The 19,715-nt window shown below is 48.2% G+C and overlaps 10 protein-coding genes across 11 annotated transcripts; 6 read left to right on the forward strand and 4 right to left on the reverse strand.

Moving 5' to 3' along the window:
- The first annotated feature begins 168 nt into the window (after window positions 1-168).
- Window positions 169-3,972, forward strand: LOC6739503 (alpha-catulin). The gene is made up of 6 exons (XM_016172228.3): window positions 169-562; window positions 678-858; window positions 919-2,426; window positions 2,485-2,805; window positions 2,859-3,065; window positions 3,560-3,972. The coding sequence occupies exons 1-6, from the start codon at window positions 533-535 to the stop codon at window positions 3,674-3,676; spliced, it is 2,364 nt and encodes a 787-aa protein (XP_016029340.2). The 5' UTR covers window positions 169-532; the 3' UTR covers window positions 3,677-3,972.
- Window positions 3,840-5,154, reverse strand: LOC6739505. Its single transcript, XM_016172095.3, has 4 exons — window positions 4,744-5,154; window positions 4,476-4,669; window positions 4,341-4,420; window positions 3,840-4,286 (listed from the first exon to the last, which is right to left on the reverse strand). The coding sequence occupies exons 1-4, from the start codon at window positions 4,783-4,785 to the stop codon at window positions 3,994-3,996; spliced, it is 609 nt and encodes a 202-aa protein (XP_016029341.1). The 5' UTR covers window positions 4,786-5,154; the 3' UTR covers window positions 3,840-3,993.
- Window positions 5,155-5,259: 105 nt separating this feature from the next.
- LOC6739504 (senecionine N-oxygenase) lies at window positions 5,260-6,915 on the forward strand. Its single transcript, XM_016172229.3, has 5 exons — window positions 5,260-5,580; window positions 5,640-5,826; window positions 5,879-6,050; window positions 6,113-6,648; window positions 6,713-6,915. Exons 1-5 carry the CDS (start codon window positions 5,393-5,395, stop codon window positions 6,878-6,880), a joined length of 1,251 nt encoding a protein of 416 aa, XP_016029342.1. The 5' UTR covers window positions 5,260-5,392; the 3' UTR covers window positions 6,881-6,915.
- An 85-nt stretch (window positions 6,916-7,000) lies between these two features.
- Window positions 7,001-9,097, forward strand: LOC6735979 (5-aminolevulinate synthase, erythroid-specific, mitochondrial). The gene is made up of 2 exons (XM_016168846.1): window positions 7,001-8,456; window positions 8,609-9,097. Exons 1-2 carry the CDS (start codon window positions 7,226-7,228, stop codon window positions 8,983-8,985), a joined length of 1,608 nt encoding a protein of 535 aa, XP_016029343.1. The 5' UTR covers window positions 7,001-7,225; the 3' UTR covers window positions 8,986-9,097.
- A 337-nt stretch (window positions 9,098-9,434) lies between these two features.
- Window positions 9,435-10,108, reverse strand: LOC27208421 (nuclear receptor 2C2-associated protein). 2 transcript variants are annotated; one of them, XM_016183994.3, is made up of 3 exons: window positions 9,996-10,108; window positions 9,855-9,945; window positions 9,435-9,801 (listed from the first exon to the last, which is right to left on the reverse strand). In XM_016183994.3, the coding sequence occupies exons 1-3, from the start codon at window positions 10,028-10,030 to the stop codon at window positions 9,508-9,510; spliced, it is 420 nt and encodes a 139-aa protein (XP_016029344.1). In that variant the 5' UTR covers window positions 10,031-10,108; the 3' UTR covers window positions 9,435-9,507. The 2 variants fall into 2 exon arrangements, with proteins under 2 accessions (XP_016029344.1, XP_039148708.1); XM_039292774.2 differs by having other exon boundaries at window positions 9,855-9,952; window positions 9,996-10,081.
- Window positions 10,109-10,255: 147 nt separating this feature from the next.
- On the forward strand, window positions 10,256-11,274 carry LOC6735980 (AP-3 complex subunit sigma-2). Its single transcript, XM_002082853.3, has 4 exons — window positions 10,256-10,428; window positions 10,484-10,575; window positions 10,635-10,837; window positions 10,895-11,274. Exons 1-4 carry the CDS (start codon window positions 10,360-10,362, stop codon window positions 11,104-11,106), a joined length of 576 nt encoding a protein of 191 aa, XP_002082889.1. The 5' UTR covers window positions 10,256-10,359; the 3' UTR covers window positions 11,107-11,274.
- On the reverse strand, window positions 11,266-12,415 carry LOC6735981. Its single transcript, XM_002082854.4, has 2 exons — window positions 11,918-12,415; window positions 11,266-11,854 (listed from the first exon to the last, which is right to left on the reverse strand). Exons 1-2 carry the CDS (start codon window positions 12,326-12,328, stop codon window positions 11,468-11,470), a joined length of 798 nt encoding a protein of 265 aa, XP_002082890.1. The 5' UTR covers window positions 12,329-12,415; the 3' UTR covers window positions 11,266-11,467.
- Window positions 12,416-12,617: 202 nt separating this feature from the next.
- On the forward strand, window positions 12,618-14,567 carry LOC6735982 (zinc finger protein 135). The gene is made up of 2 exons (XM_016168847.3): window positions 12,618-12,933; window positions 12,993-14,567. Exon 2 carries the CDS (start codon window positions 13,035-13,037, stop codon window positions 14,232-14,234), a length of 1,200 nt encoding a protein of 399 aa, XP_016029345.1. The 5' UTR covers window positions 12,618-12,933; window positions 12,993-13,034; the 3' UTR covers window positions 14,235-14,567.
- Window positions 14,568-14,743: 176 nt separating this feature from the next.
- On the forward strand, window positions 14,744-17,761 carry LOC6735983 (anaphase-promoting complex subunit 2). The gene is made up of 8 exons (XM_002082856.4): window positions 14,744-14,904; window positions 14,966-15,482; window positions 15,539-15,777; window positions 15,846-16,026; window positions 16,086-16,787; window positions 16,848-17,111; window positions 17,173-17,414; window positions 17,473-17,761. The coding sequence occupies exons 1-8, from the start codon at window positions 14,842-14,844 to the stop codon at window positions 17,671-17,673; spliced, it is 2,409 nt and encodes an 802-aa protein (XP_002082892.1). The 5' UTR covers window positions 14,744-14,841; the 3' UTR covers window positions 17,674-17,761.
- A 170-nt stretch (window positions 17,762-17,931) lies between these two features.
- LOC6735984 lies at window positions 17,932-19,623 on the reverse strand. The gene is made up of 2 exons (XM_002082857.4): window positions 18,483-19,623; window positions 17,932-18,422 (listed from the first exon to the last, which is right to left on the reverse strand). The coding sequence occupies exons 1-2, from the start codon at window positions 19,224-19,226 to the stop codon at window positions 18,213-18,215; spliced, it is 954 nt and encodes a 317-aa protein (XP_002082893.1). The 5' UTR covers window positions 19,227-19,623; the 3' UTR covers window positions 17,932-18,212.
- Window positions 19,624-19,715: the final 92 nt, after the last annotated feature.

Genomic DNA, 19,715 nt, shown 5'->3' on the forward strand with positions numbered 1-19,715 from the left:
ACATGGTTTTAGAGTTTCCTTATGATAAATGTTTGGTACCTCAACAAGCATCGAATCCAGGCACTCGCATCCGCATCGAATCCCACAGGAGGCGTGTGACGAGAAACTGTTGCACTTTACAGTACTAAATGGTTTTGTGCGCAGACTTGCTGCGCAGACCAATTTGTTACAAGCTCGAATCACACACAAATCTGGGGGCATACACATATATCTGTCTGCAGGTAAACACGTTGTTTACAGCCACCCAGCTATATAACACTAATTTGAGCTGGGGAGCTTTCGCTGGCTGAAAAATCGACTTTTATTTGAGCTTAAACCCATAGAGCCTCGTACTATGACGCGCTAATCGGTGACCGTATTATTGAGTGCCAAATTCTCGACTTAGTTGCAATGTCTACTCGACTCTGCTAGCCCTAGTATTGAGAAAAATCAATAGGAAGTAAATAAAAATGCTGCATGCCTGAAACTCGCTTTGCGGATACTCTTTAACTACGTATAATCAATTTTTCTATCGGTAACCGAGCTATCCAAGATGTACGGAATCACTCAATCAACTGTGAACGTAAGTACCCAACCGGCTGTTCGGGATAACTTTCCGTTCTAGTCCTCAGCGATTATTGATTGGCCTTGAAACCAAACCAACTGCCAATGTGGGCTCTCCTCCTTCCCCTCTCCAGAATCAACGCTTTCGAGTTCGTGATATGGATAACGAGCAGATCATGTCCACTTTTGGGAACATAGGTCACCTGCTGAACATTGCCGTGGAGCGATTTATAACCATTGGCGAGATCATCGCCGAGGAGAATATTGACATCAAGGGAGACATGTACGAGGCGGCGAAGGAGGCCAGAGATGCGGGTAAGAAGCCATCCTTTCCAGCCTGGTACATCCTATTCATTGTATTTCATTGTACGATAGGAAAATCGATTGAACGACTTTGTGATATTTCACCTCTAAGCGGCATGGAGCTGCGCCACCACATCGAGCCCCTAAAGGACTATGGAGCCATCATTTTGGCGGCCCGCTCCCTGCTGTCGTCCGTCACGCGCATCCTACTGCTGGTCGACATCATAGTTGTGAAGAAGCTGCTGACCGCGAAGAAGCGGGCCTCCGAGAGCCTGGAGAAGCTGGAGTCGGTCATGAACTTCACCGAGTTCGTGCGGGCCTTCTCCGTGTTCGGAACCGAGATGATTGAGCTGGCCTACCTCACGGGCCACCACCGCAACTCCTTCAAGGAGGAGCGGCGACGGGCGCAGATGTTCTCGGCCCGTCAGATACTGGAGAAGTCCATCGCCATCCTGCTGACGTCCTCGAAGAACAGCCTGATCCACAGCGACTGCGTGATCGTGAAGGAGAACCGCGACACGGTGTTCTGCCAGATCCGCAGGGCCATGGACCTCATCCACTTCGTGGTGAAGGACAGCATCTTCGACTCGGCCAAGCACATGCCCTTCGAGAAGCAGGCGAGCAACCCGAACTACGAGAACGAGAGCATCTACACGACAATAAAGCGCATTGTGAACCTCATCAAGCGGTACAAGTACCAGATGAGCTACTACGAGGGCTCTGGCGAGGGCAACAACAACTCCGACGCATACTTCAGTTTCCTGGACGACGACCTGTGGAAGTCGGAGAAGAACCTGCCCTCCGCGGCGGGCGGCGGCCGCATGGTGAACAACACGAACTTCAGGAAGCACCTCAGCTCCGAGAGCCTGGACCTGCGCGAGGAGCTCTCGCTCGCCTTCGAGAAGCTGTTCGAGAAGGCGCACGACTTCACCGACTCCCCCTACATCAGCCACAACCACCGGAAGAACATCCTCTCCTACTGCGACAACTGCAAGCTGGAGTTCGACCTCTACCTGAACACCATCATGAAGGATCAGCACGAGGGCGGCGGCGGAGTCGGTGGAGTGGGAGGAGTGGGCGGAGGCCAGGTGAAGGGTCGGTCAGATCCCGAACTGGGTATGCTAAGCAGCCTGGAGGAGCTGTGCAAGCAGCTGGTCGTATCCGTGTCCAGCCAGATCGAGGACTTCAACGAGTCGCTCAAGATCTGCTCCAAGCTGGTCAAGTCGTTCCACGTGCTGGCAACGAACTACGACATCGACAATCTGAACCAGCGCTCCTCGAAGTTCCACGACTGCTGCGACCACATCTTCGACATCTGCAAGCTGCTGCAGCACATCGCGCCGACGGAGAGGCTGCAGGTGCAGGCCAAGTGCCTGGCCATCAACCTGCGTATCTATGGGCCGCAGGTCTTCATCGCGGCCAAGATCCTGTGGAAGTACTCCAACAGCAGTGCGGCCAACGAGAACTTCGAGTCCTTCTCGGACATGTGGAAGTGGCTGACGAACGAGATCTCCATGATCGCCAAGAAGATCCTCGTCTCGATCAACACCACCAAGGGTGACAGAGAGGTTGATGCTGAGGTGGGTTGCTGCCCAGAGTGGGCAAGGTAGTCACTAACTTACTTCCGATCTTCCCCAGAAATGCGAGAGCTCCTCAGACAAACTAACAAAATCCGGTGTACCTGCAACAGAAGACGGAGAAATGGTTGAGTATTCTGGCCTCGAAGGCAAGAACAACGGAGATCTGAACACATATCAATCAAAATGGAGCGAAGACTTGTCGGACGACAACGACATACTGAAGAGAGCCAAGAACATGTCCGCGATGGCTTTCCTAATGTATCAGTTTACCAAGGGCAACGGTTCTCTAAGAACAACTCAGGATTTGTTTACTCAAGCCGAATATTTTGCGGAGGAGGCCAATCGACTTTACAAAGTCCTCCGCCACTTTTCATACCAGGTAATTGTCAGCGGATAGTGGGCATCCATGTCGCTAACTCTGGACTTGTTTAGGTTCCCGCCAGTGACAACAAAAAGGATCTCCTCAACATTTTAGATAGAGTGCCGACTTTTGTCCAAGCACTCCAGTTTACAGTCAAAGACCACACGGTTGGGAAAGCCGCCACTTTCGTGAAGGTCGACCACGTCATCAGGGAAACCAAGAACCTTATGAACGTTATAAACAAAGTAGTGTCGAAGTGCTTTGAGTGCGCAACTAAGGTAAATAGGCCGAGGCAGGCCCACGCGGCCATTTCCTACCTGTAGTGGATACTACAGACTCTTTCGATGTGTATGATTTCTATAGTTTACTGTGATATTAAAGCATGCATTATTACAGGTATGATTTTAGAGCTTTCGTTTGTTGCCAGAGGCGCAGGAGCAGCCTTTTGGTTTTTGAGGATGTGCTCCAATCCCCGTTTCTAAACTCTCAATCTTATTAGTTACATCTCTTAGTTTCGACTTTGCTAATGTAGATGGCGCTGTATCTTAATCTTAATCGCTAACTTTCTGTTTTACGCATGTATGTACATATGTATTCTGATGTATTCAGTTTTGAGTTGAGTTGAGTTGATAGCTTGATAAGATCCCCCAAAGTGTGTTTATCTAGCCCAACTGTGAGCCTTAACCAACAATTGGTTTTGGCCACCTATGAGCTGCAGAGCCAGCTCCTCTACTTACTCCACCCTAATCCTAATCCTTGCTCCGCCTTGCAGTACAAACTAAATTTAACTGGCATAACCGGAGGACTCACCTCGGAGCGGTCGAACGAGAACATGGCCGGCGGCATGTGCGATTCCAAGGGGACGACGAGCAGCAGCGACATTCCCTGACATTACGGGATGGCTCGCCGAGCCAAGGGGGATGCGCGGAGGACGAGGGTGTCCTTCCTGCTGTTCTGAGAGGAGCCCGGGGGTTTTGCTATCGTAGTCTACACTGTTGGCACTGCATTCCGTTCTGTGTACGCGTATTAGTTGCGGCCGCTTCTAGCGTTGATTAATGTCGAAAACTTTATTAACATACGAGTCCAATTAGTTGTTTCAGCAGCACGATCTTATAATGCATATTTTGTTTCACTACATTCGAAGTTACGGCAATAAAGGTAACGCAGATGCAGATACATATGTATCTCGAGCTCTTTCACTGGGGTCTACAAGTCGGTGCGTAGATAGTTCCTGCTGCTTTCGTTCACGATGTGGGTGCGGGGCACCATGTTGCAGCAGCTCGTCTTCGGTTCCTGCGCAAGATTGTACACCTTGAGGGCCACTGTTTCCTTCGACTGGTCTGTTTGGGCGGTGGAGTCCCTCAGCTTCAGCAGGTTCTTGAAGAACATCAGGTCCAGGGCGAACAGAGCGGCGCAGACGAAGCAAAGTGCTCCCAATGCGTAGGCAAAGACCAGCAGATCCTCGGACAGCTGCTCCACCGTGAAGAATATCAGCAGTCCTGGAGGAGAGAGTTGAGCACTCTGACATTACTGCATCCTAGGAGCCATATTACCCTCTATGGTGAAGAACAGAACGCCGCAGGTCAACAGAATTATCTCACAGGTGCCATAGTTGGAGGTGCCCTCGATGATCCTAAGGGGAGATGGTCTTAGCATAGCATATATGGTCATAGTCACTGGGCAGTTACCTTGTGAGCAGCAGCACGGCTGCAATGAAGGTGTAGCCCACGAAGGTCAGCGTGCCGAAGTCATCGCCCTCCTTCGACCAGGAGATGCTGTTGAGGAGGGTCCACTCCCTGGACTGCTTCTTGTTGATGGCGAACACCCGTTCCGAGTGCTTGTCCGACAATCGCTTCACAATCAGGGCCGCCACCGTGGCAATCTAATGGGGATGTATGTACATATCTCTATCATTCAAGGTAACTCAAAGTCTCCTTCTAACTCGAAGATACTCGCCAGCTGGAGAACTTTGGTGCAGATGCAAGCTGGTAGCCCCATGTTAGACGATCTTGACGTGCACTTTGCTACTGCAGCACGTACGTTCCGAATCCGCCTGACCCATGCAAATTTTCTCACATTCGGTTTCGCAGTTTAGCGTGGGAAAAGACGAACTCAAAGAAGTTGGCCTCATGGCCCATAGCCCATAATAGCCCAAACCTTGAACTGCTGAACGAATCGAGTACATCTGAGCATCTGTGGGCATTGGCTGTGTTGCCTATGCTTCCTATCAGCAGTGTAAATATTTATTTAATTAATATATAAGTTTATATGCCCCATAAACAAAAAGCGAGACAAAAGCAGAGGCTTTTATGCTCTTTCTTATCAGCGCGATTACAGAAAACAAGCACAGCGATCCATCCGGATTGCGAACGCAAGATACTCTGATTGGACTTACTCAGCCAATAGGCTGTGCAAGCGAAGCTCTCAACGAAGTCCAAGTACCCCACTTTTGCAGGGCTATCGGGCGGGGAAGCCATAAAGTTCATCACGGTGCGATCCTCAGTTTCGTGGAGGCAATCGGCGTGTAGAAAGCAATCCCGGCGTATCGCACTTAGGATCGCAGCTAGCAATTAATAAAATTATAAGCTGTAACCAATACTGTAATATGATGAGCGTTTGCATAATTGGGGCCGGAACCGCGGGTCTTTGCTGTGCCCGCCACTCGATTGCGAATGGGTTCGAGACCACTGTGTTCGAGCTATCTGACCAAATCGGCGGCACCTGGGTTTACAATGAGGCAACGGGGGTGGTCAATGGCATCGATGTCCACAGCAGCATGTACAAGAACCTACGGTACGAAAATCATTCGAAAAAACATTTCATATTCTAAGAGTTTTCGGGCTTCTCCAAAGAACCAACCTGCCCAAGGAGGTAATGGGCTTTCCGGACTTCGAAATCGGGGAAAACAAGGTTTCCTACGTGAGATCCGACGAGATCTGCGACTTCCTCAACCAGTACGCGGACCATTTCGACCTGAAGAAGCACATCAAGTTCAATACCTATGTGATTCGAGTGTTGCAGAGGAAAACAAAGTGGCAAGTAAGTTGTGGAGTCAGCTACATATATATCCACCTAACTGAAACGTTTGCAGGTGCTCTTCAAAGACTTGGCCACCAACAAGATCGAGTTCCAGTACTTCGACAAGGTCTTGGTGGCCAATGGCCACTACCACACCCCGAACTATAGCAAAATTCCGAATATGGAGAGGTTCAAAGGGCAGTTCCTCCATAGCCACGACTTCAGGAGTAGGGAGGTTTTCGAAGGTAATTAAGGAAGAACTTCTATTAGCACAGGTTATTTCACATGGTCTTCTATTCTGCTCCAGGTAAATCCGTTCTGGTCATTGGAGCTGGTCCCAGTGGCATGGACCTGTCGAACATCATTTCCCGATCGGCGGATCGGGTTACCATAAGTCACCACTTGACCGATATCGGGCAACACATATTCTTTGAGAACGTCCAGCAGAAGCCCGATGTGCGGGAGCTCGATGAGAAGGGAGCCTTCTTCGTGGACGGATCCTACCAGGAATTCGACACGGTCTTCTTTTGCACGGGCTACAAGTACGCCTTTCCCTTCCTGACCGTTGACTCGGGCATCTATGTGGAGGACAACTACGTCCAGGAGCTGTACAAGCAGTGCATCAACATCAGGAACCCCTCCATGGCTCTGGTCGGACTGCCGTTTTACGTTTGTGCCGCCCAAATGATGGACATCCAAGCGAGGTTCATCATGAGCTACTACAGCGGATCCAACGAGCTGCCGTCCACGGAGGATATGCTCAAGGACACGCGCGATAGGATGGGCAAACTGTGGGCGGAGGGACTAAGGAAACGCCATGCCCACATGCTGGGTCCCAAGCAAGTAAGATGCGAGTTGACTTTACTTCTCCATCTGGTTATTAACTCTATTATTATTAATTATCAAGGTCGACTATTTCACCGACTTGTCGCAAACTGCAGGAGTTAAAAACATAAAGCCTGTGATGACCAAATTGCACAACGAAAGCAGCAAGTGCTTCAATGAGAACTTGCTCCATTTCCGGGAGGACAATTTCGCGATTCTGGACGACGAGACATTCGTTAAGCTCAACTAGATCCTGAATGAATAATCAAAAGGAGAAATATATTGGAAAACGGCATTTTTCGACTTCCCTTCGAAATAAAATACATTTCCAATTCTTGTATTCCATAAATACAGTTTAAAAAATAAACTTTTATTCTCGAACAAACAATTTTTGAACGTCGGCAAACATTTGTTTGAACATGTTTGTTGGTATTTTTCCAAACAGCTGATTGCGGGCAGCGCACTTTCAACAGCTCTGGCCACACTCGCCCGCCTCCTCGCAATCACCTTCTTGCATAATTTTCGGAACACCTCACTTCGCTTTCAAAGTTCGCTGATTTAGGTCGGGTCTTCAAAAGTGGAAAAGCACCTCGTCATGCAGTGTCCGTTCCTGAACCGCTTCACCGCCAGCTTCATCCGCAACTACGCGGAGACGCTGTGCCAATCCTACGGGAGCCACTGTCCCGTGGTTGGGAAGACCTTGGTCTCCGGCGAGAAGAAACTTTCACTCGTCGCCGCAAGTGTTACAAGGTCTCACTCGACGGGGGCGAACGCCCAAGCTAATGCTGGTGGCCCCGCACCTGCAAACGCCCCCGTCCCCGCCTCCGCGGATCCTGTCAAGGCATCCGCCAAGGAGACCTTTCCCTACGAGCGCTTCTTCAACGAGCAGATCATGAAGAAGAAGCGGGACCACTCCTACAGGGTCTTCAAGAAGGTGAACCGCCTGGCGGGCGACGGGCTCTTCCCCCACGCCCTGGAGTACTCGGAGCGGACGGAGAAGCCCATCACGGTGTGGTGCTCCAATGACTACCTGGGCATGTCCGCCCACCCCGGCGTCAAGAGGGCCGTCCAGGACGCGCTCAATAGGCACGGATCGGGGGCTGGCGGCACCAGGAACATTTCGGGTAACTCTCTTCACCACGAGCGCCTCGAGAGTAAGCTGGCTGAGCTCCATCAGAAGGAGGCAGCGCTGCTGTTCACGTCGTGCTTCGTGGCCAACGATTCCACTCTCTTTACGCTCGCCAAGCTTCTGCCTGGGTGCGAGATCTTCTCGGACGCAGGGAACCACGCTTCCATGATTATGGGCATAAGGAACAGCGGGGTTCCCAAGCACATCTTCCGGCACAACGACGTGGACCACTTGCATCAGCTGCTGAAGCAGACGGACAAAAGCGTGCCCAAGATCGTCGCATTCGAGACGGTACATTCCATGACGGGGGCAATCTGCCCGCTCGAGGAGCTGCTTGACGTGGCCCACGAGCACGGGGCCATCACGTTCATCGACGAGGTGCACGCCGTGGGATTGTACGGCGACCACGGGGCCGGTGTCGGTGAACGGGATGGTGTGCTGCACAAAATGGACATCATATCGGGCACCCTGGGCAAGGCGTTCGGCAACATTGGTGGCTACATAGCTGGCACCCATAACCTGGTCGACATGATCCGGTCGTATGCGGCTGGCTTCATCTTCACCACCTCACTGCCGCCGACTGTGCTGTGTGGCGCCCTGGAGGCCGTCAATATCCTGGCATCGGAGGAGGGTCGCCAGCTGCGCCACTTGCACCAGCGGAACGTTTCCTACCTGAAGAGCCTGCTGAAGCGAGAAGGTAAGACGTAATTCTGGCATTTATGTAACCCGAATTGAAGGTTATTCTCGCACTTTCGTTTTATTTTAAGTGATGGCTATACATATATAAATATAGAAAGAGACACTTAACTTTCAGTTTACTGACTGCACATATAATTGGCCCCATTTCAGGTTTCCCCGTCGAAGAAACGCCCAGCCACATCATTCCCATTAAGATCGGAGACCCTCTGAAGAGCAGTCAAATCTCAAACGTGCTGATCGAACAATTCGGACACTACCTGCAGTCGATCAACTACCCAACCGTCGCCCGGGGCCAGGAGAAACTGCGGCTGGCCCCCACCCCGTTCCACACTTTCGAAATGATGAACGCCCTGGTTACCGATCTGAAGAAAGTGTGGGAAATGGTGGACCTCTCTACAAACGTCCCGCTTTCGCCCAACGCATGCATGTTCTGCAACTCGGAGAGCTGCTGGCACCAGGACACCTCCCCGGACCTGGAGTGTGGCATTCCCAACTGCCCTCGCCTGGAGATCTCGCTTGCAGCATAGTTGCCTCTTGGAAACACGACATTAAATGAAGCATTCGAATTATAAAGCTATGCCTAAATTATCTGTGCGGTTTTGGACAAATAAACAATGGTTTTGGTGCAATATACATAAATGACGAAATTTCAATTGGAATGGGCTAAGCTGATTGATGACGCTTCTATAAGGGGTGATAAGACATGGACTAGAGAGTGTCACCTTCGTTGGGGAGTTGCGTGTTTCTCGTGCCAGCTCCATGCAAATGGTATTCAAATTGGGGAATTGCGTGGAAATATTTTCATTGAACCTTGATCCACACTCGTAAGCACTTAAAGGGCTTACCTTGTTTGAAATATTTATATGAAATTAGTCGCATATCAATTTCAGCAGAGGCAGGGTGAATCAGCACAATAATTCCTGATAACCATGACCATCCCATTACGGGCGAATGTTTTTGATAATACCATAATAGATAATGCTCCGATTTTATAGACTTTGATTAGAGTAGATTTTGTACACATTTAGTAAGATATATAGGGCCAGAGACTAGCCTAACAGCTGGAGATCGTAAACAATGATTCTACCAAAGAGATCTGTGCTGGACTCGAAGACGAACTTCAGCTTTGAGCAGGCTTTTTCCCGGACTGATTCCGCGATCGGGAAGACCTGTGGAGAGTTGATATCTTCTGGGTAGAACGGTTCTTGGTGAATTTGGGCTCCGTCAGCGGAGTACATGATCAGTTCGGATTTTTGGCCAGAGAATCCGCCTTGGAACTGGAAACTAAATCCTGAGACTTTCTGTGGCTCCTCCAAACTAAGGGTAATGAATTGGGGGGTTCCCTGAAATGGCCGTTTGGAGTTAAATTCTTTTTTTCTAAATCTTTGCATGATACCTCATCTGAGTTCCAAGAAGTTTCTTCCCGCGTATCAAACATGAACTGCTTTCCGTGCTGCTTCACATCTTTGTTTAAAACCGAGCTCACCCTGCAAACTATATGTTAACTAAAGGAGTTACAAAATAAAACGAGAAGTACCTGCAGCTGTACTTTACTTTTGTCAAAATATTCATAATTCAATAAAAATAGGACATAAACAAATCGGAGACCGCGAGGTTAGAGGCATTAGAGATGGGCAACAATCAAAAATCACCTAAAATATTTTTGTACAGTTTTTAACTCCAGACTTAAGAAAACGCTTTAAAAATATCGCTTTTCCCTAACTTTATAAAATATGCATGATTCTTATTAGATTTTTTAAATAAATCCGTCAGATAAAGATATATCGATATTATAGATACAATAACAACTATTGATTTTGCAGCCCTCGTCGAAAAAGCAAAACAGCTGGCAGTTTAAACAACATTTTCATTTTTTTTGTTGACTTATCTTAGAAGTTGAGATGATAAAAGCCATACTCGTTTTTAACAATCACGGGAAGCCGCGGCTATCGAAGTTCTATCAGTATTTCGTAAGTACTGCGACATATAATCCAGTTCCTAATAAATTTTCACTATCTTTTGTAGGATGAAAGCCTGCAGCAACAAATAATCAAGGAGACTTTCCAATTGGTGTCCAAGCGGGACGATAATGTTTGCAACTTCCTGGAGGGCGGAAGGTGAGCAATACTATTAAGCAAATACCCGGAATATCCTAAAGCACCTCTACCTCCACCAGTTTGATTGGCGGATCGGATTACAAACTCATCTACAGACACTATGCCACGCTGTACTTTGTTTTCTGCGTGGACTCCTCGGAGAGCGAACTGGGAATCCTGGACCTGATCCAGGTGTTCGTGGAAACCCTCGACAAGTGTTTCGAAAACGTGTGTGAGCTGGACCTGATATTCCACGCCGATGCCGTCCACCACATCCTCTCAGGTTGGGAAAGCCACTTTAGCAATCCATTCAGATTAAGCTATCATGACTTCGTTTCAGAACTGGTTATGGGCGGAATGGTCCTGCAGACAAATATGAACGACATAATGGCCAGGATCGAGGAGCAGAACAAGATCGTCAAGCAGGAGGCGGGCATCTCGGCTGCACCTGCCCGTGCTGTGAGCGCCGTGAAGAGTATGAACATTCCGCAACAGATTAAAGACATCAAGCTACCTGATCTGCCACAGGCCATTAAGGACTTTAAGTTCTGACAAATGTGCGTCTGATAACTCTATCGTCTAATTGTAATCTGTTGAATCTAGTGCTTTTTCGCAGTCCTTCATGAATTTCCAACAGCTGTCGACTGTTCCGTAATATTAGGTCCCAAGTACTCTATATAACTCCCCTACCATAATAAAAATGCAAATGAATTACCAGTAGCGAGAACAAGTCTTACGATTTTGATAGCTTAACAATGCGAAGTTCCCACTTCCGTTTTATATCGAATGGTGTTTAAAATGTACATACAAAGTGTCTTGCGATGACGTATTCGCATGATCTGTGTGCTGCATATATTTAAGATTTATACCTAAAAGGGTGTCGGCTGCATTAAACATGTTCATGCTTCTACAATCAACTGTTTGCAAGATCATCTTCTTCGCCGACTTCCAGCATAACTTGCATTATTTTCCGCTTCAGCCTCTTGCGCGAAACTTCAGAGTTCAGGTTGCGGAATTCACTGGCGATTAGTTCGCCAAATGCGTCCCATTGATCCCGACCACTTAATGGTATGTGGACGGGAGCGGGAGCAGCTGGCGCTTCGACAGTTCGATTTGGATCAACGAATTTGGAAGACGGCGCAGGTTCCGGAGGCATCGGAATGGGTTCGCTGACCTTCGGAGGCTGACAGATTTCAGCATCGTTCTCTATGATCATGGATTCTAGACTTTCTATAGAGGATTGGCTCTGCTTTTCCACATCCTGATCTGGGTAGCACATGTCCAGCTTCGATACCAATTTCTACCAAAAACCAGGATAGATTGGTTAACTTATGGGCTAAAGATTTTGATTTAAGAAGCCCACCTTGCCCGGAGGACCTTGTTGATAGCCTGGTCGTGGTTCTATAACAGATCGCAGGAACATCAGCGTTTTGAAGTGCTCCCATCGGCAAGCCTTCTCGGAATCTCGATCTCCTCCCGACTCCTCGAGCCTCCTCTCCAACTTCTTGAGCTCCGCATTGAATTGATTGCGCAGGTTGTGCACCTTCTTGCCATAGTCGTGCTTCGTTATTCCGAGAGAAGCGCAGATGGAATCGATGGCTTTAGCCCTGCAATCTTTGTTTTTATACAGCTCGGAATAGTGGTTCCACAAGCAGTCCGATGAGCGGTAAAGTTCGATTAGCTTGGCGATCTTCTCCCGCGTCCAGATCGTCTGCTTCCTCCTCTGTCTTTTGGTCAGTTGCGTTTCGCCCAGTTCCTCGGATTTATTTGGCATCTCAGCAAACTAACAACAAACTGTCAATATGCATCGAATTTTATTACAGTGCACATTTGAGATGGGCGAGTCTGAACTATCGAAAGTAAACAGCAATCGATAGCACCCTCATCACAGCAATGCAGTATTTTTTTAGTACTTAAAAAAAACAAAAGATGAATAGTTTTATGATCTATCAAACAGAACGTAATTCCTTTGCACGTTATATGGATTTCTTAATGTTAACTACGAATTTAGTTTTAGATATTTAACTGAGCATAAAGTAATAGCTATCAATAAATACAACATTGAAATCCGATAGCTCCGTACACACCATTCAGTCGTATCTTTCGGTCCTATCGACTAGTCGATAATTCTCATCGCAATTAAATGGATGTACTTCAGTATATAAATAAAATAAAGTAAAATAAGCAAATCCGCTGGAATATGCAAGCGCGTTAGGCGAAAACAATTGGAAAATGTGTGCGGGACACCAGGACCGACTATAGACCGTTTTCCGCGCTGGCTATGGTGACGAGGGACCACAGAACTGATAAATCCTAGGCCGACGCCCACTGAACACAGTTTCCTGTACAGGAGTGTAGTTTTGGATAAACGCAATTTTGGTAATTAGGGAGCGGTAGGCGCGTAGCTGGCAGTAAAGTACCTCCACTCTCGATTCCAGACATACCGGATAGGGCGCTAGCGAACCTCGAACGTAAGCGCAATGTCACAAGTAATACCAAACACGCCCACACCCCAAATGCTGACGACATCAACGCCCATAGAACCCATGAAACCACCACCAGCGTTTCCCACGATGAGCGGCGCAAACATACACGAGCAGGCGTCCGATTTGATACTGCGGGCCTCCACGATTTTTGAGGACGTCAAGCACGACCAGGCGAATGTGGAGAATGTGCCCCATCACGGAGTTGAGACTGAGACGGAGGACGACTCGCACTACGGCGGGAACGGCAACTCTAAGATCCGCATAATGCCCAGTGTGAAGCTAATGGCCACGGCGCTCGCCTCCGATCCCAAGCGCAAGTTCGTCTGCCCGTATGACAACTGTACAAAGAGCTACGGCAAGAGCTCCCACCTGCGGTCCCACCTCACCTGGCACACGGGCATCAAGCCCTTCGTCTGCAGCGAACCCAAGTGTGGCAAGGGATTCACGCGCTCCGATGAGCTCAACCGGCACCTCCGGACGCACACCGGCGAGAAGCCCTTCGAGTGCATCCAGTGCACCAAGAAGTTTTCCCGCAGCGACCACCTCACCAAGCACCTGGCCACCCACGACCGCCAGCTAAAGGGCAGCACCCCGAAGCGAACAGTACCGAGCAGCAGTGGCGGAGTCCGTCTCAAGCCCCCGAAGAAGCAGATTCATTCGGAGTCGGACTCGGGCTTCCACTTCATGGCCGCCATGGTTGGTTGCGGGGAGCCGAGCATGGAGCACCACCACCAGCAGCAGCATAACCAGCACCAGCAGCCCGGGAGCATTATCGACATACACCACAAGCCGATAAAGATCAAGCTGGAACGGCCAGAGCACAGCGACAAGTACCAGATCGTGGCTCCTGAACACCAGATGGAGAACCATGGCCAAAACCAGAGCCAGTTGCCCGATTTCCTTAACCAGGCGAAGCCCGAGGTAAAATACGAGCCGACCGAAGAAATTGTAAATACCCTCTCTCAGCTACCGCCGGCGGACGGACCCGGCACGTACGGAATGCCCCAGTTCGTCCAGGATCGGCCCTTCTACTGCCGGCAGTGTGAGAAGCGATTCAAGCGGCAGGACGACCTTAACCGGCATATACGAACGCACACCGGGGAGAAGCCCTACGCCTGTCAGCAGTGCTGTCGTCGGTTTGTGCGGAGCGACCACTTGAAAAAGCACCAGCAGACGCATTTGAAGATACGATAGTTTCATAGTTACTCCTTAAGTCGCTAGCCATTGGCATCCGCATCCAATCGATATTGGCTACCACACGGGCGTGTGTCGGGTGACGCACACAGTACAATAAAATTAAATAAATTCGCAATCTAACTATATTCCTATGCAAGATCAGCGTCGGCTCTCAAATCTCAATTTGTATGTATGTATGTAAATAAGTCGTATGCAATTTAATTTTAGCTCTAACTGTTTGTGTTTGCCAGAACATGAAGACATACATCTGTATTTCTGAAAGTCTTGCTGTTTCTTATTTTCTGGCTACTAAGCTCCCCGTATCTATTAATATAATTTATTTTAGTAAAACTGTTTTACATATTAATGGGCCAATTGATGGGGAACTGATAGCTCATCAGGATCAGGATTAAATAGGCTCGATCCAGTTTGGAATTTGGAAAATGATTAAGAATGGCATATAGGAATGAATAATAGATATATGTATAATTTCTGATAAATCAAAGATTCATCGTCTATCGGTTCGGTTGATAGAATCGCTTTATCGATAATAGCACTACCATCACCATTGGCGTTTGATTCAGAGTTTTAAGAAATGTTTTGCACTGCCTAAAGTAATTACACGATGTGCGACTTTGACGCCTTGTGGTCGGATGTACTGAGAATCTTTCCGGTTTTGGGTGGAGCGGTAGGTTTATTCCTTCGGTTCAGTAATAAGGATTGGCGCTAGCACTCAGCAACTCTTACAGAACGCTGTATCCAATGATCCGGTTGAGGAGAATGTGTTCCAAAATGTTCGCCAGCACCTGATGATGTTGGGCAGCATAGACACCTTCGCGGCGCTTGTGGACCTGGAAATCCAGTCGACCATTCGGAATGTCCTGGTGCCGAAGTTCTGGAAGCACATCCACGACTGCTTGGTCTCGTCTAAATTGCAGGGCTGGATTAACGACCAAGCTCTGGCCATAGAAGCACTGCCCGATAAGAACGGACTGTTCACCCAGTTCATCGACGCCATCAATGAGCTGCATGACAGCTTTCAGAGCCTGATGCAGGTGAAGCCCAGGCTGATCCAGCTAGTTGGAGCTGAGACAAAGCCCGCCGGAAAGACGGTGAAGCTCATGCAGGAGGATGGCATTAAGAACAGCTTAAGGGACTGCTTGCTGGCTCAACTACCACCCAATTTCAGTGTGGTCGTTGGGGCCTTCTACTGGGTGCACTTTAAGCTCTTCACTAAGGCTTCAAATCTCGCCTTGACCACAGTTGGTATGGATCCGATACATACTCCTGTGGTTCCCATGCTCACTTGCTTTCCCCTTCAGACTCTGATGTTTTCGATGAGCTCCTCTGCGTTGGCTGCAACTTCGAAGCAGAGCAATGCTGCTGCCAAAGGCTGACGGATATGGTTAACAAGACGAACATGAAGCTCTTTGAGATGAATCTCATAGACCGTCTAACTGGGAGTGCTCTAACCGCTCTCATCAAGCTCAAAATCAAGGAGCACATCAGCGACACATGCATGGGAATCTTCGACAGAAGTCATCTAAAGCAACTGGAAACTGTGAGTGGAATGGGATATCCTTCTGTTGTCATAAATTAACTACGTAAGTAACTCATTTATCTTTGCAGTGGCTATCGGATGTTATAATGTCGTGGCTCACAAATATATTCACGGAATGGAAGTCTAAGGACAGCATAAACGATATCGAAGTTCCCGAGTCTGTAAAATCCTTCAAAGTCAAACTGACTTACTTTATGTACGAAACGTTTGCCCAAAGCGTTATTGGTCAGTTCTTCAGCATTATAATTGGTATGTTTCCTTAGATTCAGTCAAGGGTCCCCCAACTACATGTATTTATTTGTAAACAGACTATCCAGATTCCATTCCGGCTATAGATGACTTAAAGATTTGCATGGAGAAAATCGATATGAGAGTCTACCTCACTGAATCCCTTAGGAGCTCGCTAGAGGCAAGGATTCTGCATCCCGGAGTTAACACCATGGACATATTAACGGGTTACGTGGCAGCCATCAAAGCTATTCGCCATCTGGATAGTACCGGAGTCATCTTAGAGATGGTAACGGCTCCAATCAAAGATTACCTGCGGAAACGAAACGACACAGTGCGACGCGTAGTCACTGGGCTGACTGAAGAGGGGCCCACGGACTTGTCCGAGGAACTCGCCAAGGGAGAAACAATTAAGGAATGCAAGGACTCGGGTACCGATGAGTTCAGCAACTGGGAAAATTGGCAGCCCGATCCGTTTGGTATAGATGCCAGCATTATGCAGTACAACAGCTCGCGGAAGATGAGATCGGCCGACATTATATCGATGGTTGTAGACATATACGGCAGTAAGGAGTTGTTCATGACAGAGTATCGCAATCTAATGGCGGACAGACTGCTGGCCCAGTTAGATTTCAATTCCGAAAAGGAAATTCGAAATCTGGAACTGCTGAAGATCCGCTTTGGTGAATCGCTGCTGCACAGCTGCGAGGTGATGTTGAAAGACGTAACCGACTCCAAGCGAATTAACGCACACATCCACAGCGATGGCGACCGAACTGAAAGTGAGTGACTCTTAACCTTCAAAATGTGAACGTGGCTTTAACGAAAACGTCTCATTTTAGATCAGTTGTTCGACATCTCCTCGCTGATTGTTTCTGCCCAGTTTTGGCCGTCCTTCAATAAAGAGAGCCTCCAACTTCCTGAGGAGATTGAGAATGAGTTCAAGAAGTACACCAAGGCCTACGAGGCGTACAAGGGCAACCGTACGCTCAACTGGCGTACAGTGACGGGTCGTGTAAATATTGAAATCGAGATCGGGGATCGGACCATGGAAATGGTTGTGAGCCCCATTTTGGCGGTTATTATATACCACTTTCAAAATAAGAGTACGTTATTACAGGGCAGTGAAGTTCTACAGTTTTACAACCGCATGGTCATATTTTTCAGATGAATGGGCTATCGAGGATCTTAGTTCCATTACGAAAGTTCCAGCGTCTGCTCTGAGGCGTCGTCTGAGTTTTTGGCAAAACCACGGGTTGATCTCGGAAACGACACCCGGAATTTTCACGCTACTGGAAAAGGAATCGGAGAAGTCTCAGTACGAGGACATGAGTCTGGCAGAAGCCGACGAAGAGGATTTGGAATCCGCAATGGCTTCTGCCAGCGATCAAAGGGAAGAAGAACTCCAAGTAAGTGGTAGCAACTGTGCCTCCTTCCGGCGTTTTCTCATGCAATTATGCCACGCAGGTTTTTTGGTCCTATATTGTTGGAATGCTCACGAATCTGGACTCCATGCCAATTGACCGAATCCACCAGATGCTGAAGCTGTTCGCCTCCCACAGCGGCGGAGTGGAGTTTACTCAGGATGAGCTGAAACACTTTCTGCAGCGAAAAGTCAGGGAGCACAAGCTAATATTCTCGGGTGGAGTTTATCAATTGGCCAAATAAGTTCAGGAGATTACCAAAACCAAGTTGCAACGACCGAAGGAATCATGAAATAAATAATGAATAAACGCGATAACGTTTATGAAATTTACTGTTCCATGTTAAACGTATATTTTTCCAAACTGCCGTCTTATCTATTTCTATTCAGAGCTTATCTCTCTCACCCACGTACACACAAAGCCTTTGCCCAAACTTGTTTGGCTTGGGAATTCGGAACAGAATGCAAGCAATCTTATGTGAAAAGAAGAACACACAGTAAAATACGTCTAATGCTTAATTTATTTCAAGTTATATTAAGGTATATGCTAATCCCGTTATCAACAAATTCAAACTGCTTAGGGCTCTAAAACTAAAGGCGAAGAAAAGTGTACTTGGTTTTGATATACTTTACAGGGTTAAACAGTTTTTGGCTTCATAAAATCAATCACGAACGCAGTGGTTAAATCGATCCCTTTATACACGCAAACAACTTGTAATTTAATGCTGTAATCGTTCTAAACTGTAATCTGTACATCAAAAGTTACATCAGGTAGGCGGACCGGCTAGTCCTCGTGCAAGAATCGAGCTTGGTAGACACGTTCTCGGTGAACTGGGGTCAGGACGGCGTTGAGAATCGGTGAAATCCGTCGAATCCGCTGCTGAAAGCGATCCCGATCCCGCGCCATTACCTGCCATTCGCTCTTCCTGGCAGCCCGATAAGCGTAGTCCCAGGCGAGCATTACGTGAACTTCGGGTTTCATGTTGAAACGAACCTGTGGGCATAAATTGAAAATTAGATACGCCAACTTATGCCGCGCAAAAGCCTTCTTCACCTTCTTGACAGGAGCCGAGCTGTCGTCGCTGCACTGGCAGGCCTTTAGCTCCTCGGTATCCTCATCCTCACCGCATGCTGTAAACTGCACGCTGCTGTCGTCGTCATCATCATCCTCGTCTTCCTCGACATCCTCATCTGCCTGTTCTGCGTCGTCCTCAAAGCAAATGAAGCTGTCCTCACTGCACTCGGAAATACTACGCTGCCGCTGCAAGGAGCTCTTGGGAGTCGATTCTTGCGAACAGCCAGCGTTGTTGTTCCGGTCACTGGAGGCTTGACTAGTGGGGCACTCCTCCGCGGTTTCCTTAAAGCCGTGGTGCGGATGCAGGTCAATAAAGAAGTAGCACGAGGACGGCACGCAACGCCGCAAGGCGTCCAACTCGATTCCCGCCATCTTGGCGCCCGGCGGACTCTGGGCGTTGACGCACTTGTGCAGGGCGGTCTGCATTTGAGTTACTACGTCCATGGCCATTAACTTGAAGGACATCATGGTGGCCAGCGGATTCAGGGGGTCTGGCTGCAGGGTTGGGATCCTTAAATCCTCGGGGACCTCGAGCGGTTTGACCTCGGGTGCTTCCTGATGCACCTTGTTTGGCTTCCACAGTGTACGTGATCCAGCGGAGAGGGGACGTGACGGCCCGAACCGATATTGCTCGTAGATAGGGGAACTCATGTTTGCAATCAGGCGGAGAACAAAGAGGAAGGGGTCAAACAGCGCGCCCATAAGGGTATGAAATTTCGACATCTGAACTTAAAGACACAAGTATGCGTTTGGTGTGGTGGGAATCCCTTGCGAATGGCCATTTTCTTGAACTTGGCTTTGGGGGGCATGGTGGCCAGCTTAATTTGAGACACACTTATCCATGGTTACTGCGATTAACTAATGTAATATGGAGTGAAATAACGCACATATATGGTGAAATGTTACGTATGTCGTGCATCCGATCCTTTGCACTTTACTGTTTTTCAGTTGTAGGCTAGTTCTGCTTTCGTTTGTAGCGTATATAGCGAAATATAGAGTCCAGGCACAATAATATTCAGAGTTTTACACGTTTTATACCAGAATAGTTCCATACTTTTTCACTAGAGCTGAAAATATATCGATAACAGACGTTGAATCACCTTGGGTATTGTTGTTTTTGTGACCATTCACTCACGCACCCTACAAGTTCGTCCCATTCAAAACGGGCAATAGCAGCCTATCGATAGGCATTCAATTTTGAAATTTTTAATC

This window comes from Drosophila simulans, chromosome 2R (genome assembly GCF_016746395.2).
Source record: "Drosophila simulans strain w501 chromosome 2R, Prin_Dsim_3.1, whole genome shotgun sequence".
Classification (NCBI taxonomy): Eukaryota; Metazoa; Arthropoda; class Insecta; order Diptera; family Drosophilidae; genus Drosophila; species Drosophila simulans.

What these genes read in the sequence shown, in the direction of transcription:
- LOC6735984 (XM_002082857.4), bottom strand. Translation starts at nt 19,226, where the DNA reads ATGTCGAAATTTCATACCCTTATGGGCGCGCTGTTTGACCCCTTCCTC. An exon ending in GCTCGGCTCCTGTCAAGAAG is followed by an intron (nt 18,423 to 18,482) that starts GTGAAGAAGGCT and finishes TTATGCCCACAG; the next exon opens with GTTCGTTTCAACATGAAACC.
- LOC6739503 (XM_016172228.3), top strand. Translation starts at nt 533, where the DNA reads ATGTACGGAATCACTCAATCAACTGTGAAC. An exon ending in ACAGAGAGGTTGATGCTGAG is followed by an intron (nt 2,427 to 2,484) that starts GTGGGTTGCTGC and finishes GATCTTCCCCAG; the next exon opens with AAATGCGAGAGCTCCTCAGA. An exon ending in TCCGCCACTTTTCATACCAG is followed by an intron (nt 2,806 to 2,858) that starts GTAATTGTCAGC and finishes GGACTTGTTTAG; the next exon opens with GTTCCCGCCAGTGACAACAA.
- LOC6735982 (XM_016168847.3), top strand. Translation starts at nt 13,035, where the DNA reads ATGTCACAAGTAATACCAAACACGCCCACACCCCAAATGCTGACGACA.
- LOC6735983 (XM_002082856.4), top strand. Translation starts at nt 14,842, where the DNA reads ATGTGCGACTTTGACGCCTTGTGGTCGGATGTACTGAGAATCTTTCCG. An exon ending in TTCCGGTTTTGGGTGGAGCG is followed by an intron (nt 14,905 to 14,965) that starts GTAGGTTTATTC and finishes CAACTCTTACAG; the next exon opens with AACGCTGTATCCAATGATCC. An exon ending in TCTCGCCTTGACCACAGTTG is followed by an intron (nt 15,483 to 15,538) that starts GTATGGATCCGA and finishes TTTCCCCTTCAG; the next exon opens with ACTCTGATGTTTTCGATGAG.
- LOC6735981 (XM_002082854.4), bottom strand. Translation starts at nt 12,328, where the DNA reads ATGCCAAATAAATCCGAGGAACTGGGCGAAACGCAACTGACCAAAAGA. An exon ending in AACAAGGTCCTCCGGGCAAG is followed by an intron (nt 11,855 to 11,917) that starts GTGGGCTTCTTA and finishes GGTTTTTGGTAG; the next exon opens with AAATTGGTATCGAAGCTGGA.
- LOC6735980 (XM_002082853.3), top strand. Translation starts at nt 10,360, where the DNA reads ATGATAAAAGCCATACTCGTTTTTAACAATCACGGGAAGCCGCGGCTA. An exon ending in AACTTCCTGGAGGGCGGAAG is followed by an intron (nt 10,576 to 10,634) that starts GTGAGCAATACT and finishes TACCTCCACCAG; the next exon opens with TTTGATTGGCGGATCGGATT. An exon ending in CGTCCACCACATCCTCTCAG is followed by an intron (nt 10,838 to 10,894) that starts GTTGGGAAAGCC and finishes ACTTCGTTTCAG; the next exon opens with AACTGGTTATGGGCGGAATG.
- LOC6739505 (XM_016172095.3), bottom strand. Translation starts at nt 4,785, where the DNA reads ATGGGGCTACCAGCTTGCATCTGCACCAAAGTTCTCCAGCTG. An exon ending in GCACCAAAGTTCTCCAGCTG is followed by an intron (nt 4,670 to 4,743) that starts GCGAGTATCTTC and finishes CATCCCCATTAG; the next exon opens with ATTGCCACGGTGGCGGCCCT. An exon ending in TCTGTTCTTCACCATAGAGG is followed by an intron (nt 4,287 to 4,340) that starts GTAATATGGCTC and finishes TCTCTCCTCCAG; the next exon opens with GACTGCTGATATTCTTCACG.
- LOC6739504 (XM_016172229.3), top strand. Translation starts at nt 5,393, where the DNA reads ATGATGAGCGTTTGCATAATTGGGGCCGGAACCGCGGGTCTTTGCTGT. An exon ending in AGAGGAAAACAAAGTGGCAA is followed by an intron (nt 5,827 to 5,878) that starts GTAAGTTGTGGA and finishes AAACGTTTGCAG; the next exon opens with GTGCTCTTCAAAGACTTGGC. An exon ending in ACATGCTGGGTCCCAAGCAA is followed by an intron (nt 6,649 to 6,712) that starts GTAAGATGCGAG and finishes TTAATTATCAAG; the next exon opens with GTCGACTATTTCACCGACTT.
- LOC27208421 (XM_016183994.3), bottom strand. Translation starts at nt 10,030, where the DNA reads ATGAATATTTTGACAAAAGTAAAGTACAGCTGCAG. An exon ending in AAAGTAAAGTACAGCTGCAG is followed by an intron (nt 9,946 to 9,995) that starts GTACTTCTCGTT and finishes TATAGTTTGCAG; the next exon opens with GGTGAGCTCGGTTTTAAACA. An exon ending in CTTCTTGGAACTCAGATGAG is followed by an intron (nt 9,802 to 9,854) that starts GTATCATGCAAA and finishes CGGCCATTTCAG; the next exon opens with GGAACCCCCCAATTCATTAC.
- LOC6735979 (XM_016168846.1), top strand. Translation starts at nt 7,226, where the DNA reads ATGCAGTGTCCGTTCCTGAACCGCTTCACCGCCAGCTTCATCCGCAAC. An exon ending in GAGCCTGCTGAAGCGAGAAG is followed by an intron (nt 8,457 to 8,608) that starts GTAAGACGTAAT and finishes GCCCCATTTCAG; the next exon opens with GTTTCCCCGTCGAAGAAACG.